Source organism: Panthera onca, chromosome A1 (assembly GCF_046562875.1).
Source record: "Panthera onca isolate mPanOnc1 chromosome A1, mPanOnc1 haplotype 2, whole genome shotgun sequence".
NCBI classification, from domain to species: Eukaryota; Metazoa; Chordata; class Mammalia; order Carnivora; family Felidae; genus Panthera; species Panthera onca.
Window position 1 is genome coordinate 110794634 of NC_138339.1, and position 17963 is coordinate 110812596.

The following is a 17963-nucleotide window of genomic DNA, read 5'->3' on the forward strand; positions in this document are numbered from 1 at the left end:
GATTTGTTCACAGTCCACGATTTCCATCACCGAATTATACACTCTTTATTGACCCTCTACCAAAGAAAGCGTATGTATGCCGTTGTCTGAGGTGCACATCCTGGCGTGCGCCGGGTGGGATAAGGGAGTACAGCCGACTCGGTCCCCAGCTGGTCTGAGCTCACAGGAGACGCCAACGCAGCCACCAGTCGCCTACCAGGCGGGGCCCCGCCCCCGCCCCTCAGTTCCCGTCACGTGTCTCCGTGTCGCCCAATCAGCGTCTGTAGCGCTTAGGCTCGCGATTCAAACTGCTGCGCCGCCAGCCTGCAGGGATCCACGCAGGGGCGGCCGGCGCCGCCACTGCTTACCAGCTATGGAGCACCGCATCGTGGGGCCCGGCCCGTACCGGGCCACCAAGCTGGTGAGTGACCATGCCGGGGCTGGGCGCAGCCGCCGGCCGCGTACTGGTCAATCCTCCCCTCTACAGGGCTGGCGGGGCCCGGGTTTGGAGGCGGGACATATTTCGGCCGGTGCGGACGGGCCCCACCGGAAAACCGGCCGTTTTCCGGAGGGTGCGCTAGGAAAGGCTTACCGGGTCTGGAGCTCAGCACGTCGTTGGGGTGCGTGCAGCTTCGTCCCCAGACGTCGGCCTGGTTCTCGGCAGTAAGTGACGCCTTCCGATATAAAGCATCCGAAACACTAGTGTGACCCTACCCCCCACCCCCTTTGTCCTCTGGAATCGAACGCCTGCTGCCGGGAGAGGAAGGACCCACCTAGTCCGTAACCTCACGGCCACCCACCCTTTCTAACACTCACCCTTTGCCGCAATCCAGGCAGGGCGTGTCTCCGTCTTGAGTGTCTCGTGTGGTGACACTTGCAGTTCTTTCTAACGGTGCCCCCGGGATGGTGGTGGGTCTTAGCCGCTTTTCTGGCTCCCAGCGTTTCTGGTTCTGGCAGCACCGACCTAAATCAGCGGTTGACCCGAATGGATGTGAAAGGGACTTTGCAGCCCCTGATGGTCCCGGGTGCTGTCTTTTCTTCTGGGAGAAGAACTTTGGTGTTCAGGGCTCTTAGGTGTAGTTGATTTCTTTGTGACCTGGAGCAAGTAATTTTAGTGCTTTGCGTTTCAGAGGATTACTGTAATGGAGTAAGTGGTGACAATTTGTCAATGTCACTGGCAGGTTTTTAGAAGCTTTGTATGAAAGCCTGCTGATAATTTGGCAGGAAGGACATCGCTCCTTGGTCTGTTACCACTTCTGGCCACGTCTAACTTGGGAATTCGTTTCATTGTTCTCTGCCACCTAACGGATATCCAGGAAAAGGTAGGAACAGCACGGGAGGAATTATTGCACTCATCCTTGCAAACAATCTGTTTGTTACAGGCATTCATAATGATTCATTCATTAAAAAAAATTCAGCAAATATAAATTTAGAATTTCCATTGGGCTAGCCTCTTAGAGGTGTGGATGGTGCTGACAGAGAACAAATAAGGGTTTAAAAAAATCGTGTTTTCATATCTGCTTCCACTTCACAATTGCTTCTACCATTTGAAACCATCTGGGGTCGGGGCTATTAGTAGGTCCATCTTTAGGGATGAGATATAGATTGTGCTTCATCAGGAACTTTGAAAAAGTTTACTGTCCTTTGTGGAGGGAAAAGTCACATCCCTCTTCCCCCAGTTTATTCACAGTAGTTACGCAAGGGAAACAGAGAGGCTCAGGATCTTGGAGTAACTAGTTTTCATCCTTCCTGCTTTAGACTAAAACAAGTTACATCAGAATTGGAACTGTTTTTAATCTCACTGAATTGTATGAATCACTACTTTTCTTGGATGCAGAGTACCTATGTAACGAGACACCGCTTCATTCTGAGTCACATTAAAATATTATCAAAGGAATTTATAAAGGAATGTGTTCTTTGTCCTCCAGAGGCTGTCATCCCCCAAGGAGTGATATACAGGTCAAGTTTAGCCAAGCCTGATCAAGTTAAGCAGAAAATTACACGAATCATTAATGAACGCACCTCAATTTTATCAGAATTTCCCAGGTAGTCAGTTCATTTGTCACCTTTATTCTGTTTGAGATCCTTGATCCTAAACTAAGATTTTGAAAGCCCAAAAAACATTAGCAAAATTTTTTTAAAAAGTGAGACTTTCTGATTTATCAGTAATCTCAGTCATCTTTCTCCCTCATTATAAAATGTATGTTTCCCCAAGCATAATTCACTTGTGTCTTACACCTCTTACCAGGTAAATCATGAAGTTTGTGACCAGTCCTCTCTTTACTTATTTATCCCAGCTCCCCTTTCCATCTCCCTCTCCCCACTTACCATTTCCCTCTTCTCCCAGCATCACCCTCAACCCAATCTTCAGGAAAAGCTTGGGAAAATCTGTTGGCATTCCAAGAGCAGACCATTACTTCCTCCTTTCATGCCTTGCTGTACTTTTTCAAACCATGTACAGCTTCATTTTCTAAAGCATCAAAGTCTTATCTGAAAATAACGTTTTATGGATTTGGTGAATTTTTTATGCCAAAAATCAGATGACAGATTCTAAGTCATTACATGATGAATGTGGAAGTTGATTAGCAACTTACTCATCTTCTTTGAAATAGCTTTCACTTTTGTAACCCACATACAAATACAGTTTACCCTTAAACAGTATGGGGGTTAGGAGTGCCCACCCATGTGCATTTGAAAATTGGGGGTGTTTGCTGGCTCAGTCAGAAGCATCTGACTTTGGCTTAGGTCATGATCTCATGGTTCCTGAGTTCGAACCTTACATTGGACTCTGCTGTCAGCACAGAACCCATTTCAGATTCTCTGTTCCCTCTCTCCCCTGTACCCCCAAAATAAACATTTTAAAAAAAGAAAATCTGTGTGTAACTTTTGACTCACCTAAAACTTAAGTACTAACAGCTTACTATTCACCAGAAGTCTTACCAGTAACATAGTCAATAAACACATACAATAAAACCTTGGTTTGCGAGCATAATTTGTTCCGGAAATCTGCTTGTAATCCAAAGCACTTTATATCAAAGCGAATTGCCTCGTAAGAAATAATGGAAACTCAGATGATTTATTCCACAACCCAAAAATATTCATATGAAAATGATGACAATCCTGTAATATAATACAAAATAACAAAGAAAATACAAAATATAAAGAAAAATAAACAAATGAACATGCACTTACCTTTGAAAACCTTCCTGGCTGGTGTGAGGGGGATGAGAGAGGAGGGTTATGGTGTAGGATGACTTTCACTGTCATTAATGGAATCACTGCTATCTATTGGCTCAATGGAATTTTTTTCTGCATAGGGGCCATTGTATACACTCACATCGATGTTGACTACAGTCCAGTATTAATAAGCTCTTGTCACATACTGTATTTAATGAGACTGGCAATAAGGCAGCAGAGGATAGGGTCTGTATCTGCAGGCAGCCTGACCTAGAATGAAGCAAAGCATTCCTAAGCTTACTCTTGTATGGAAAAGCAAAGGACCGTCCATAGGTGCTTTGAAGTGACAAAAAATACACTGGTGCCAGTTGTGGGCACCTTCCAGCGTTCTAAAAAATCATTGATTTCTGCTAATCACCATGGCCTGAGACCGAGTGTCCGAGCACGGGAGATGATCACCCACAATCCCACAGAGAGAGAGAGAGAGAGAGAGAAGAACCATTGGGTCAGTTGTGATCATATGATGTTTGGTGTCACGTGCAACTCATATTGCAAGACACCTCTTGTTTAAATTTATTAGAAATGTTTGCTCATCTTGTGGAACACCTGCAGAGCAAGTTACTTGTAATCCGGGTTTTACTGTATTTTGTATGTTTATGTATTATATACTGCATTCTTAAAATGAGCTAGAGAAAAAAGTTATTAAGAAAGTCATAAGGAAGAGAAGATACGTTTACAGTACTGTACTGTATTTATAGACCAAAATGTGTATAAGTGGACCCACGTATTTCAAACCCGTTGTTTAAGGGGCAACCATAGTTGATCAGTTTAATAGAAATAATGAGGAGAAAGAAAATAGCTTTTTAAAAACTCCTATTATCTATGGATTCTTTCTTTGAACTTAATTCTGAGTTATTTATAGCATTTGAAGCAACTGTTAAACTTTAAAACACAGCTGTCATTGAATCTGAGAACTAGAATGGATGTGAATGATTGTCTAGTCCAGTCCCGCCATTCTGTTGAGACCTAAAGGGGTGAACTGACTCGATTAGGCCTGTCTTGTTAGTACGCGGCAAGTACAACTAGATCTAGAGTTTGGTTGTCTCTGCTCCCAGGTGCTATATCATTGTAGCACCGTTATCACAATATTTTTGGTACTAAGAAGGAAGGAAATAGAATAACTATCCTAGAGAAAAGAACAGGAAGCACATTTCAACACTCAGTGCTGTATTTTGTAGTTTGGCTCATGATGTGAAGCAAAAACAATTGTTTGATTCCTTATTTCAGATCCCTAGTTTAAGGGATAAATAAGTAAAACAAAAAAAGTCTTTTAATCACAAAGAAATCTGTTTTATCCCCTTTGCTATAAAGATTATCTCTTCAAATGTAATATGTTGTAGAACAAAATCACATTCTGAAGCTCTGCCTTGTTCTTTGTTGATGTAGGTTATTTTCCTTCTAAGTGTGACTGAGAATTGTAACTTGGTTTAGGGAGAACTTAATTCTTTTTTTTACAGAGTAACAAAATAGCAACATTATTAGTTCTGGAAATAAGTGGGAACAGAAATCATGGTTCTCACTAGGTTTTAGAATTCTAAAGCATTTCATGGATTAAGTAAATATAATCCATAATGATAAATGCCATTAAAAAGCAACATAAATTAAAAGTTCTTTTTATAATTTATTTTTGATAAATATGTCTTATTAGCAAATTTCTAGTGCATAATGAAAACCAGCTGTCCACAGAGTCAGTAAAAGTGTTATCATAATGAATTGTTTTTTTCTCGGTGGAAAATGCGTTGAATGAAAAGCTCATACAGAATAGTAAAAGTATGTTCAAAAAATTTTTTTTGGAAAAAAAAAAGACTGTAGGTGACCTTGACCTACAAGAAATTTAAACTTAGTATTAATTGATTGTAATCACAATTAATTAATTGTAATTAATTAATTGTAATTTCCTGTGGTATAGTATAGCACAGGAAAACACAAGTAGCACAGTGGGATAAAAAAGAGTTCAGATCTTGATTCAGAACAGAATCAAGGAAGATACTATGTAAGGTAATTTACTATTTCAATTCATTGAAAAAAGGGTATTCTTCCTCCTCCTATAAAAAATTCCAGTTGTAGATTCAAACAGTAAAAAAAAAAAAAAAAAAAATCACTCTAAAATATTTGATGAATACTTTTAGTACATCAGGATGGGAAAATGTCCAACTTCCTTCCTCTAAAGGGGAAAACCCTGAAGCTATAAAGAAAAAGAAGATATATTTGTTTCATTAAAGCATCATCATCAACAATAAAACCTTCATGTAGCTAGAGACTACATAAACAAATTGATAAGCCAGGAGAAAACATTCTTAATATATTTTAAAAAAGATTAATATTCCATATTTTTTAATTCAATACACCTTTATTAAATACATGTACACTGCCTTCAGTTGTGGGGATATGGAACTGAGCAAAATAGACTAACTTTCCTGACTTCTTTGTGCTTTGACTTAAATGCTAGATATAAACATTTAAAAAAAATTAAGAGACTACCCAATAGAAAAATGTCAAGTCTCAGATGAGTAAATGAAAATTACTAAAGATGAAGAGAGCAACATGCAAACAAAATTTAAGCGATACCATTTCTTGAACGCAGATTGGCAGAAACAGTAACATCTAGATGATAGTAACATCTAGTGATGGACAAAGGTAAGGTAGGATGCGCATACGCTGCTGGTATCACTGTAAATTGTTAATCTGATTTAAATATGCTGATCCTCTCTAGAAATCCATTGTAACAAAAATAAATAAAAACATTGGTCCTTTAGGTTTTTAAAATAAGAATATTTTGAAACAACAAATACTCATTATTTGAGTACTCATTGAAACAACTCATTGAAACAACAACTTATTCATAAGAATGAGTAACAACTCATTGAAACCACAATACTCATTGAAACAACAACTTATTCCTAAGAATGGGCTGGATCTACAGGTATTCATATAGAAAGACATCCATGCTATGTTCAGTGCAAAAACAAGTTGGGTAATGTGTGCAATAGGATTGATCGTATTTCTTTAAAAAGGAAGCAAACAACAGCAGTAATAATAAATAACACACATATATAAAACAGGAAAAATCTATATATATGTGCATATGTTTGATAGGTATGTGGGATTGGAGAGAGACTGGGCAGGCTCAATTGTATACACTTCTGCATTTAATTTGTTACAGTGTATATTATTACTTACCTAATTAAAATAAATAGAGGAACTGCTTACCAGCTTGAGTCAATTAATAGGCATGTTTACTTCTGTTTTGAAATATTGGATCCCAGGAACCCATGTCTCCATTACATTTATTAAGTAATGTATAAAGTACGATGTATTAAGTTTAACTGATAATGATTATGATAATTCAGTCAACCTAAAATAAATGCAAATCTTTTTTATTAACTCTTCCCACTCCCAATATGCTTGATCAGGACTAACGTGAAGGCTAGGTGTCAGCAGAGAATAAACAACAACAATGGTTAAAAATATGTGAATATTGTTTAAAAGTATGTTTATATTTATAGCTATAGGTGCTATAATGAAATGACCACTTAATGAGGAAACCACAGAACAGATTTCAGATTATATTCTGAGACTAACTGCCTGAGGGACATGTGCCATTTTGCACATCTTCCTTGGGTCTTGATTTTGCCCCAATTGCTTTCTAGCCCTAGAATAGTTTGAGCCCCAAATTTGTTGTAAGAGATTACCCTGGGGGTGCCTGGGTGGCTCATTCCAACTCTTGATTTCAGCTCAGGTCATGATTCCAGGGTTATGGGATCAGGCCCCTTGTCGGGCTCCGCCCTGAGCGTGGAGTCTGCTTAATATTCTTAAGATACTCTCTGGCTCCCTCCACCCCTCTCCCCCACTCATGCTCTCTCTCTGTCTTTCTAAAAAAACAAAAAAAAAAAACATCCAAAAATAAAAAAAAATCAAACTATAATTATTAGAAAAAGATTTTCTGATTTCAATGGGAAAGGAGGTGAAAAGTAAAAATTCACTTTGTGCAGTGATACAGAAAGAGAAGAGTGGGAGAAGGGACAGTGGTTAGAAGAGTAAGACCATGAGGTTTTAATACTTTTAGGAGTACTGGCAGGAAGCCTAGAGTCCTAAAAAGAAATTGGTATAATTATGTAGGAAGGATACCTTATGTGAACATTTCATTTAATTTACGGAAGGGGGATGAAGGGGTGGATGTCTAGATTTTTTTTTAAGAGGAAAATATTTTGCAGGAGTTTTAAACATGTTTTGACATCAGGACTATATCTTGTACATATACCTTTTCTTCTCTCCATTTGATGCTTTTCATGTAATAAATGATACATATTTGCTTAATGATGTAAAATCATAGTAGAGCTCCAAGAAGTGAATTAGGCATATTGGGCTCTGGTTTATCAATTTTTTTGATCATATGTTTGTCATTAATGTAAAAATCCATTAAATTCACATAATGGGACAACTTTCTGGTCTTATCTCCAGTAAATACCTATTGAATGAATAAAATACAGTTTTTTAAAATATAAAATACCGTTTTAAAAGTTATTTTTCTTTCAAGTGTGAAGGTTGTAAATAAAAAAAAGTCGAGGCTGTCATTAAGACGGTTTTCTAAGTGGAAAAACTGCATTCATCGTCTTAAATATTTGGGATGTAATAACTTGAACAAAACCAGTTGATTGCTACATGCTTTTCTCCCTTTTTTCCCCAGTGGAATGAAACAGTTGAGCTTTTTCGCGCTAGGATGCCCTTACGGAAACATCGCTGTCGTTTTAAAAGTTATGAACGCTGCTTCACGGCGGCTGAAGCTGTGGATTGGCTGCATGAGCTGTTGAGGTGCAGTCAGAACTTTGGCCCCGAGGTGACCCGCAAGCAAACAGTCCAGCTGCTGAAAAAATTCCTTAAGAATCATGTTATTGAAGACATCAAGGGAAAATGGGGTCAGGAAGATTTTGAAGACAATCGTCACTTGTACAGGTAACGGTGACAAGTAAACCTTAAGGGGGAGGACGGGCAGCTCTGGTCAGTCTCTTGAAACTGCCTCATGTGGAAGAATCTCTCTTGTCCACTGGAATGATGCTCGTCCTTGTGATTTGTTGAGTGAAGACCTGAATGTGTTGTCACAATAAAGCCTATTGCCGTGTTCTTAGGTCTGTAGAGTGCCCCCTGGCCGTGTTTTGTTGTAGTGAGTTTTCAGAAAGGACATCTTTTCTTGCCTTTTGCGCATCTGGGAGGGTGATCACAGTGGCTCAGTGCTTCTAGAGAATAGGAAAGGGTGAAATAGCTCTGGGCCGGGCCTCTCTGGCAACGAGAATGTATTTATTCAGGGGGTTAGCGGCAGAGTGGGTCTGATCTTTAGGCAGATCTCAGAGCCTGTATGAAGCGTTGTACTAGAATTCCCTGATGTATGTCTGCTTTCCGCCAAATGTTTTTTCTCATGTTTTAGTGCTATTTTGTGATTGGTCACTTACCACCCGATCGCCCAAGGGAAAAATGCATGTCTCTCGCTCAGACTTTCCTTCTCACTACATGCTAGGTTGTTTTACTGCTGGAGGCGGAGGGGACCTACCTAAGTAAGCTTTGGGGACTGGGAGAGTATTAGAGGAATGAAGCTGCACATGTCCTGAAAAGAGTAAGTATTGAGTTACTGACAGGCCTACCAAAGGGGTGAGAACCTGAAAGGGATTAAAAGAAGAAATGGAGAATATGGATCCTTAACATTTGTTTTCTTTTACTCCAAAAGAAAATTAGGCATGCTCTTACAACACATTTAGTAAGGGAGTTTGGGGTCCCTGGGACCCATGACTTTGAGCAGAGAAAACCTGTTTATTTCCTCCCTGAACCATTTGTTTGGCTCTTTTGTGGACTAGCTGCTGAGGAAGCTCACAGAGCAGTGTGAGGGTTGCCACCAGCCCCAAGGCTAAGACCAGACACTGCTGCACATTTAGCATTAACTTCTTTTTTTTTTTTTTTTAATTTTTTTTTCAACGTTTTTTATTTATTTTTGGGACAGAGAGAGACAGAGCATGAACGGGGGAGGGGCAGAGAGAGAGGGAGACGCAGAATCGGAAACAGGCTCCAGGCTCCGAGCCATCAGCCCAGAGCCTGACGCGGGGCTCGAACTCACGGACCGCGAGATCGTGACCTGGCTGAAGTCGGACGCCTAACCGACTGCGCCACCCAGGCGCCCCAGCATTAACTTCTTTATGGAGTTTCATCGGCAATCTCCAGCTTCTAGATAGCAAGACTGTCATGGGACATTTAGTTGTCTCTCCATTTGGCAGTTATTTCTGGCTTGCTCATCCAACTTTTAATTAGGATCTTGGGTGATTTGAGCTTATTCTGAGACCGTAGTGCTTGTTAGCGTCAGGCAGTGGAAACTCCAGCCCTGGTTCTGCATGCCATACTTCCCTGGGGATTTGTAAGTGATTATTTCTCTTGGGAAACTGTAATTGCTTGTACCCCGTCACAACTTAGCTAGAACACTTCTGAAAGATTCTCTGGATGAGTAACTCGCAATCTCTTCTCTTGTGACCACCTTACGTTGGGTAACATCCCTTGCATCTCAGGAGGCTTTCAGGGTCCTCAGAAGAGTGAAATGGGAGAATGCTCTAGGAGCCGGCCCCCCTGCCTTGGCAGAGCATGCTTCACATCAGGATGAAGATTTAATCAGGTGTCCCGATTTAAAACATCGAGTGTACAGCCAGAGTACATTTGTCCTTTAAATAGCGATTTTCTCTTCACTTTCTCTAATACTTGTGAATCATAAACGGAGCACTATTTTTTTCTGTTGTTTACCACCTGAAAACTCATAGCTTTCCATTTGCCCAAGTGGAAGTATTCTGAGTTAACCACTGGTGTTTGCCAATTTCTCAGATTACTGTCAGATGAAATCTATTCAGATAAGTAAAGCATTTGTTAAGGAGCATGTGCCCTGAATTGAGAGTGAGCTAATGAGAGAGGCGGCAGCTGTTGCCCGCGTGCAGCTTCCAGGACCGGAGCTCGGATCCTCGCAGCTGTGTGCCAGGGCTCCAGAGAAGAGTGGGACGGGGGCTGCCCTGCCCGCTCTGCTTGCACCTGCTTTCCTAGCAGAGTACGTCCTGCTGCCGGATTATAATGGAAGCAGATGAGGGAGATGAGGATCTAGAGGCAGGTTAGATTTGAAAGTAGATGGAGAGTCAGTATGGTGGAGAAATTCCAGAACATGCTTCTAAATATCAAGCCTTCCTAGGTAGTATCAAGGAGGCTGGAACAGATAGCCGAGGAGTCTTGCTGGCAAGGAAGGAGCTAAGGTACTCACACACTGATGATGTGCTGACTTGTCACGTTATTGTTATTTAATTCAGCATCTGTCGATGTAGCATATTATCCTGATTTTAAAGATTAGGAAGTTATTAAGGCCAAAGTTACTAACTTCTGCAGAGTCACTCAGCTGGTAGTAAGAGTAGGATTTGAATTGAGATGTCTGTGTCTGAAGCCTGTGTTCTTACGATAGGCTATATTGCCTCCATTTCCACAACGTGAGATTGACTTAGGTTATTAGATAGTGATTGGATGAGTAAACACACAGTAATAAACAAGATGCATTTGGTGTACCCAACATGTGTTTATGTATTTACAGAATTCCAGTAATGTTTTAAGTACCAGGTAATACAGTTAATGATCCTCTGTCTTCAGGAAATTGTCAAAGGATGACTGGGTGGCTCCGTTGGTTTAGCGTCTGACTTCAGCTTAGTTATGATCTCACGGTTCATGAGTTTGAGCCCAAGATTGGGTTCTCTGCTGTCAGCGGGGAGCCTGCTTTAGATCCTCTCATTCCCTCTCTCTGCCCCTTCTCTGCTCACGTGCTCTTTGTCCCTGAAAAATAAGTATTAAAAGAAAGAAAAGAAGTTGTCAAATAAAGGAAGTGAGGTAAACATCATCAACCTAAGCACTTACAAATATAGCAGGAGGTGGTGGTTTCTTGGGTTTGTGAATTACAGAAAGCTACATGAAATACCAAAGGCTCTTACAGCATTTTTTTGAAGACAGAAAACACACACACACACACACACACACATACACACACACACACACACACGCATGCACACACAGTATATGTGGGAGAATTTTGTAACAGAAAGTTAAGCTTTTATTTTGGAATGTACCAAATTTTATTTCTAGTTCTTAAAGACTGTGTGTCATATTTCTTCTGTGACTACAGTTACATTTGTTAACCATGATTTTTTTTTCCCCCAGAATCGAAGATGTAAGTATAGAAAATAGAAGGAAGTAGTGAATTTTAGCGTGCAAGAAAGGAAAGCAAGATCCCAATATCTGAATGTCCATCATTGTCAGAGATGTTGCAGAGAACTGCCTAGAGCTAGTTACCGAACCACATCCTTCTTGTTAATAATGCCATTGTCTGGAAAGAATTCTGAATTTGCTGCTACTAAAGACCATTTTAGATTTCACTAAAGGGTCTATGTAGTTGAGCCAGATGCTTTCATCTGTGTCTGACAAAGTTTCCTGGTCCTATACCTCTAATGAGGAGAGGCATTGATATATATTTGTATGAAAAATTTCAGTTTATGAAGCAATTTCCCTTCCATGATCTCCTTTGATCTTCATGGCGACCCTGGGAGGTGGACAGGGTGGATAGTTCATCCAAAGAGAACCAAGGATGTTTCTCTTTGAAATATCTAAACCAAACACCAGGAGTGTTCTAGTTAAGGAAAGTTCATGCTGATCATCAAATGTGTCCGTTTATTTATGTGAACAGGCAGTTATATAGGAGTATTTAAGACTAATGTAATGGGTCATATAAAAATTGAAGTCGATATTATGATAATTGCTTGTTTTGAATGATTTAATGAGAAAAGTGTTTGTCCTACTGTAGATTTTTAGGAGGATGAGGTTCCTGGTCTGGTGAGATACCTGGCCCTTGACCTGTTCTCATTACTGATGCTAGCTCTGGTGGATCATGTAAGTGGGAAGGTGTTTGGTGTTCACAGACAGGAATTTGCTTGGCTCAGCTTTAGTGGTTGAGATCTGATGTGTAGGGAACCACTTCCTCTATTTTCCCACCTCTCCCTGTCCCCTTTTTCTCTTCCTTTGTTTCTACCTCTTTATGTGTGTCTCTCTCATGTTCCTACTTCTTTCTCTTTGTTTCCTGTATTCTTTCTGTTCCCTTTCCTTCATATTTGCTTTTTTTCCTGTCCTATTTCCAAAATACTAATTTTAATTTGAAACTAGAATTTGTTAGGTAGATATTGCCAGCTCTATTGAATAATGTTACTTCCACATTCTTAATTTACAAAAGCAAGACTCATGCTGCCCAGTTTTAAGACTTATTACATAAAGCTACAGTAATGGAGACTGTGGTGTTGGTGAAGGAATGGATGCTTAGATTACTGGCACAGAATTGGTGGTCCAGAATCACGCACAAACTTGGCCACTTGGTTTTTGACAGAAGCGTAAAAGCAGTTTAAAGGAAAAAAGAGTAGTCTTCAGCAAATGGTGTTAGAACAATTAGATATATATCCTCTATATTAAAAAAATGAACCTCAAATGTAAACTGTGTACTTTATGCAGTGAATCATAGATTTAAATGTAAAACTAGGAAAAATTTAGAGAAACCAGAGAAGCTCTTTATGCCTTGGGGTTAGGTAAAGAGTTCTTAGACATGACACCAAAAGCATGATTCATAAAAGAAAAAAAAACATGATAATTTGGACTTCATCAAAATTAAAAACCTTTGCTCTGTGAAAGACGCTATTAAGAGGCTGAGGAGACAAGGTACAGATGGGGAGAGACTTTGCAAGCCATATATATGACAATGGACTGGTATCAAGAATATATAAAGAACTTAAAAAAACTCAACAGTAAGAAGACAAACAACCCAATTAAAAAATGAACAGAACACTTAAATGAACATTTCACCAAAGATAACTCAAGAGCTACTGATGCCTAAAATGATTTTTATGATTAGTATTAGGGAGATGCAAATTAAACCTGGATAAGATACTACTACATATTTATGGGAATGGTTAAAATAAAAATACTGACAATATCAAGTGCTAGAGAGGATGCAGAGCAGTTGGAAATCTGCTCTACTGGTGGTAGGAAGCTTGGATTGGTTATCACCGTGGAGAGAAGTTTGGCATTTTCTTTTAGAGTTGAACCTCTATGTACTGTATAACTCAGTATTCCCATGCTTGGGCATTTACCCTAGAAAAATGAAAACTTATTTTCACACAAAAACTTGTACATGAATATTGATAGCAGCTCTATAGTAATTGCCAGGAGCTGAAAACAAACCAGATGTTCTTCAGTGGGTGAGTGGATAAACATTTTACATCTATAAAATGGAATGCCACTGTGTGTGTTGGGGGGAGATGTGACTGTAAAATCAGAGGAGTGAGTTCTTGGGAAAAATGGAACTGTTCTGTTTCCTGATTGTGGTGGTTGTACAAATGTATACATGTATTAAAATTGATAGAATTGTGGACCAAAAAAAAACACATCAATTTTACTGTATGCTAATAACATTTTTTTTAATGCTGGAGATTTGAAGATCTCCGTTTGTACCTCTGGAGAAATAAATTTGAATTGTTTAGGTCCGTGGCTCTTTAGTCACATCCTGTGGCCCTGGGAAAATTTTTTCATTATCCATTTGAAGGGAACACTTTTACAGACCTCACCTTCAAGTTAATGGACTATGGCTCCCTCTAGTGGGCATCCTGTATTCTCATAGTAAGCTCAAAATGTGTGTGTGATTTTGTTTTTCTTTTGTTTTTATTCTTTTCATCAAATCCTGGGTCCTTGTCCTGTCATAATTGGAGGGGCCAACATGGGGGAGAAGTAGGGGGTCCATACTTCCTGTGTCTCTCAAACAAAGAAGTGCAGAAGCCAAAGGACTTTGAACATCAGAGCCTGGGAGGAAAAGAGACTGAATCTACCAGGAAAAAAATGGGAAAGCTGGAAAAAAGATAGGGCTACTGCAAGGAACAAATCAAAGCACACCTGGTGGAGGGTCCAAAATATCACTATGAGTACAGTAATAAAATAACCAAAGTCACAATAACAGAAAGCAAGTAACAGTCTGCGAAAAAACACCTCCTGAAGGGCCAGGCCCTGGACAGTGTATGACCCTCCTTTAATATAGCAGTGCTCACAGGTGCAGAGCACACAACAAGTTTTTAAAATGAGTAAGGGACAGAAAACTAGCCCAAGTGACGAAACGGAAGAATACTCCTCAAAAGAAATTCCAGGAAGTAGCCACAGCTAATGAATTGATCAAAACTGATTTAAGCAATATAACTGAACAAGAATTTAGAATAATAGTCATAAAATTAATTGCTGGGCTTGAAAAAAGCATAGAGTACAGCAGAGAATCTATTGCTACAGAGATCAAGCGACTAAAAAATAATCATAATGAATTAAAAAATGCTGCAAATGAGGTGCAAGATAAAATGGAGGTGGCCACAGTGCGGATTGAAAAGGCAGAGGTGAGAATAGGTGAATTAGAAGATAAAATTATGGGAAAAAAGGAAGCTGAGAAAAAGAGATTAAAAAAAAATCCAGGAGTACGAGGGGGAGAATTAGAGAACTAAGTGATGCAATCAAATGGAACAATATCCGTATAATAAGAATTCCAGAAGATGAAGAGAGAGAAAGGGGCTGAAGGTGTACTTGAACAAATCATAGCTGAGAACTTCCCTGATCTGGGGAAGGAAAAAGGCATTGAAATCCAAGAGGCACAGAGAACTCCCTTCAGACGTAACTTGAATCGATCTTCTGCATGACATATCATAGTGAAAGTGGCAAAATACAAGGATGAAGAGAAAATTCTGAAAGCAGTCAGGGATAAATGGGCCTTAACATACAAAGGTAGACACATAAGGGTAGTAGCAGACCTATGTACTGAAACTTGGCAGGCCAGAAAGGAATGGCAGGAAATCTTCAATGTGATGAACAGAAAAAATATGCAGCCAAGAATCCTTTACCCAGCAAGTCGGTCATTCAGAGTAGAGGGAGAGATAAAGGTTTTCCCAAACAAACAAAAACTGAAGGAATTCATCACCCCTAAACCAGCCCTACAAGAGGTCCTAAGGGGGACTCAGTGAGTGAAATGTTGCAAGGACCACAAAGTAGCAGAGACATCACTACAAGCATGAAACCTACAGACATCACAATGACTCTAAACCTGTATCTTTCAATAATAACACTGAATGTAAATGGACTAAATGCTCCAACCAAAAGACATAGGGTATCAGAATGGATAAAAAAAAAAAGACCCGTCTATTTGCTGTCTACAAGAGACTAATTTTAGACCTGAGGATACCTTCAGATTGAAAGTGAGGGGATGGACAACTATCTATCATGGTACTGGAAGTCAAAAGAAAGCTGGAGTAGCCATACTTACACCAGACAAACTAGACTTTAAATTAAAGGCTGTAACAAGAGATGAAGAAGGGCATTATATAATAATTACAGGGTCTACCCATCAGGAAGAGCTAACAATTATAAATGTCTATGCACTGAATTGAAAGCCCCCAAATATATAAAACAATCACAAACATAAGCAACCTTATTGATAAGAATGTGATCATTGCAGGGGACTTTAATACCCCACTTACAACAATGGATAGATCATCTAGACACAGGATCAATAAAGAAACAAGGGCCCTGAATGATACACTGGATCAGATGGACTTGACATATATTTAGAACTCTGCATCCCAACGCAACAGAATATACTTTCTTCTCGAGTGCACATGGAACATGGAAAAATATTCATGGTCATGGATTGGAAGTATAAATATTGTTAAAATGTCAATACTACCCAATCTACACATTCAGTGCAATCCCAATCAAAATTGCACCAGCATTCTTCTCGAAGCTAGAACAAGCAATCCTACAATTTGTATGGAACCACAAAAGACCCCGAATAGCCAAAGTAATATTGAAGAAGATGACCAAAGTGGGAGGCATCACAATCCCAGACTTTAGCCTCTACTACAAAGCTATAATCATCAAGACAGTATGGTATTGGCACATAAACAGACACATAGACCAGTGGAATAGAATAGAGACTCCAGAATTGGACCCACAAATGTATGGCCAACTAATCTTTGACAAAGCAGGAAAGAATATCCAATGGAAAAAAGACAGTCTCTTTAACAAATGGTGCTGGGAGAACTGGACAGCAACATGCAGAAAGTTGAAACTAGACCACTTTGTTACACCATTCACAAAAACAAACTCAACATGGATGAAGGACCTGACTGTGAGACAGGAAACCATCAAAACCCTAGAGGCAAAAGCAGGAAAAAACCTCTCTGACCTCAGCTGCAGCAATTTCTTACTCGACACATCTCCAAAGGCAAGGGAATTAAAAGCAAAAATGAACTATTGGGACCTCATGAAGATAAAAAGCTTCTGCACTGCAAAGGAAACAGTCAAGAAAACTAAAAGGCAACCAATGGAATGGGAAAAGGTATTTGCAAATGACATATTGGATAAAAGGCTAGTATCCAAAATCTATAAAGAACTCACCAAACTCCAAAAAACATCCAAAAAACAAATAAGCCAGTGAAGCAATGGGCAGAAAACATGAATAGACACTTCTCTAAAGAAGATATCCAGATGGCCAACAGGCACATGAAAAGATGCTCAACGTCACTCCTCATCAGGGAAATACAAATCTAAACCACACTGAGATACCATCTCATGCTGGTCAGAGTGGCTAAAAAGAACAAATCAGGAGACTATAGATGCTGGCAAGGATGTGGAGAAACGGGAACCCTCTTGCACTGTTGGTGGGGATGCAAACTGGTGCAGCTGCTCTGGAAAACAGTGTGGAGGTTCCTCAAAAAATTAAAAATAAATCTACCCTATGACCCAGCAATAGCACTGCTAGGAATTTGCCCAAGGGACACAGGAGTGCTGATGCATAGGGGCACTTGTACCCCAATGTTGATAGCAGCACTTTCAACAATAGCCAAATTATGGAAAGAGCTAAATGTCCATCAACTGATGAATGGATAAAGAAGTTGTGGTTTATATATACAATGGAATACTACTTGGCAATGAGAAAGAAGGAAATCTGGCCATTTGTAGCAACATGGATGGAACTGGAGAGTATTATGCTAAGTGAAATAAGTCAGGCAGAGAAACACAGATACCATATGTGTTCACTCTTATGTGGATCCTGAGAAACTTAAGACCATGGGGGAGGGGAAGGGGAAAAAAGAAAGTTACAGAGGGGGAAGGAGACAAACCATAAGAGACTCTTAAATACTGAGAACAAACCAAGGGTTGATGGGGGGTGGGGGAGAGGGGAAAGTGGGTGATGGGCATTGAGGAGGGCACCTGTTGGGGATGAGCACTGGGTGTTTATGGAAACCAATTTGACAATAAATTTTATATATATAAATAAAAAGAATGAACAGAAAAATAAATAAAATGACGTGATAACCTAGATCTTTAAGGACTTTTAAAATTCTAAATGTTTATGATTCCAAATATTCAGTAGTTTTCCCACATTTGTCATTCTAATGCAATATGACATGATTCATTTCCTCCCTAACTTGGCATCCTCTGGAGAGATAGAGTATACATATATGAAAAAGATAAGTAGCAGAAACAGGGTGTTATTTAATTAATTAGCCAAAATGAACCAGAACAAGTAATAAATTAGAGGTGTTACACTGATAGCCCTTGGACTGACACATCTGTTTTGTCTCACTGGCATAGTGTTTTTAGTGATTAAAATGTTTTCGTCTTGT

General features: G+C 39.6%; 1 protein-coding gene across 2 annotated transcripts in view; it reads left to right on the top strand.

The window, feature by feature from the left end:
* The first annotated feature begins 282 nt into the window (after nt 1-282).
* The window catches only part of DEPDC1B (DEP domain containing 1B), an 86094-nt gene continuing 68413 nt past the window's right edge, over nt 283-17963 (top strand). Inside the window, exons 1-3 of one of the 2 annotated variants that reach the window (XM_060635729.3) lie at nt 296-400; nt 1161-1301; nt 7904-8169. In XM_060635729.3, the coding sequence (XP_060491712.1) occupies nt 7937-8169 (233 nt within the window). In that variant the 5' untranslated portion in view covers nt 296-400; nt 1161-1301; nt 7904-7936. Of the gene's footprint in view, nt 401-1160; nt 1302-7903; nt 8170-17963 lie in introns of both variants that reach the window. The other variant, XM_060635728.2, reaches the window with a different exon arrangement.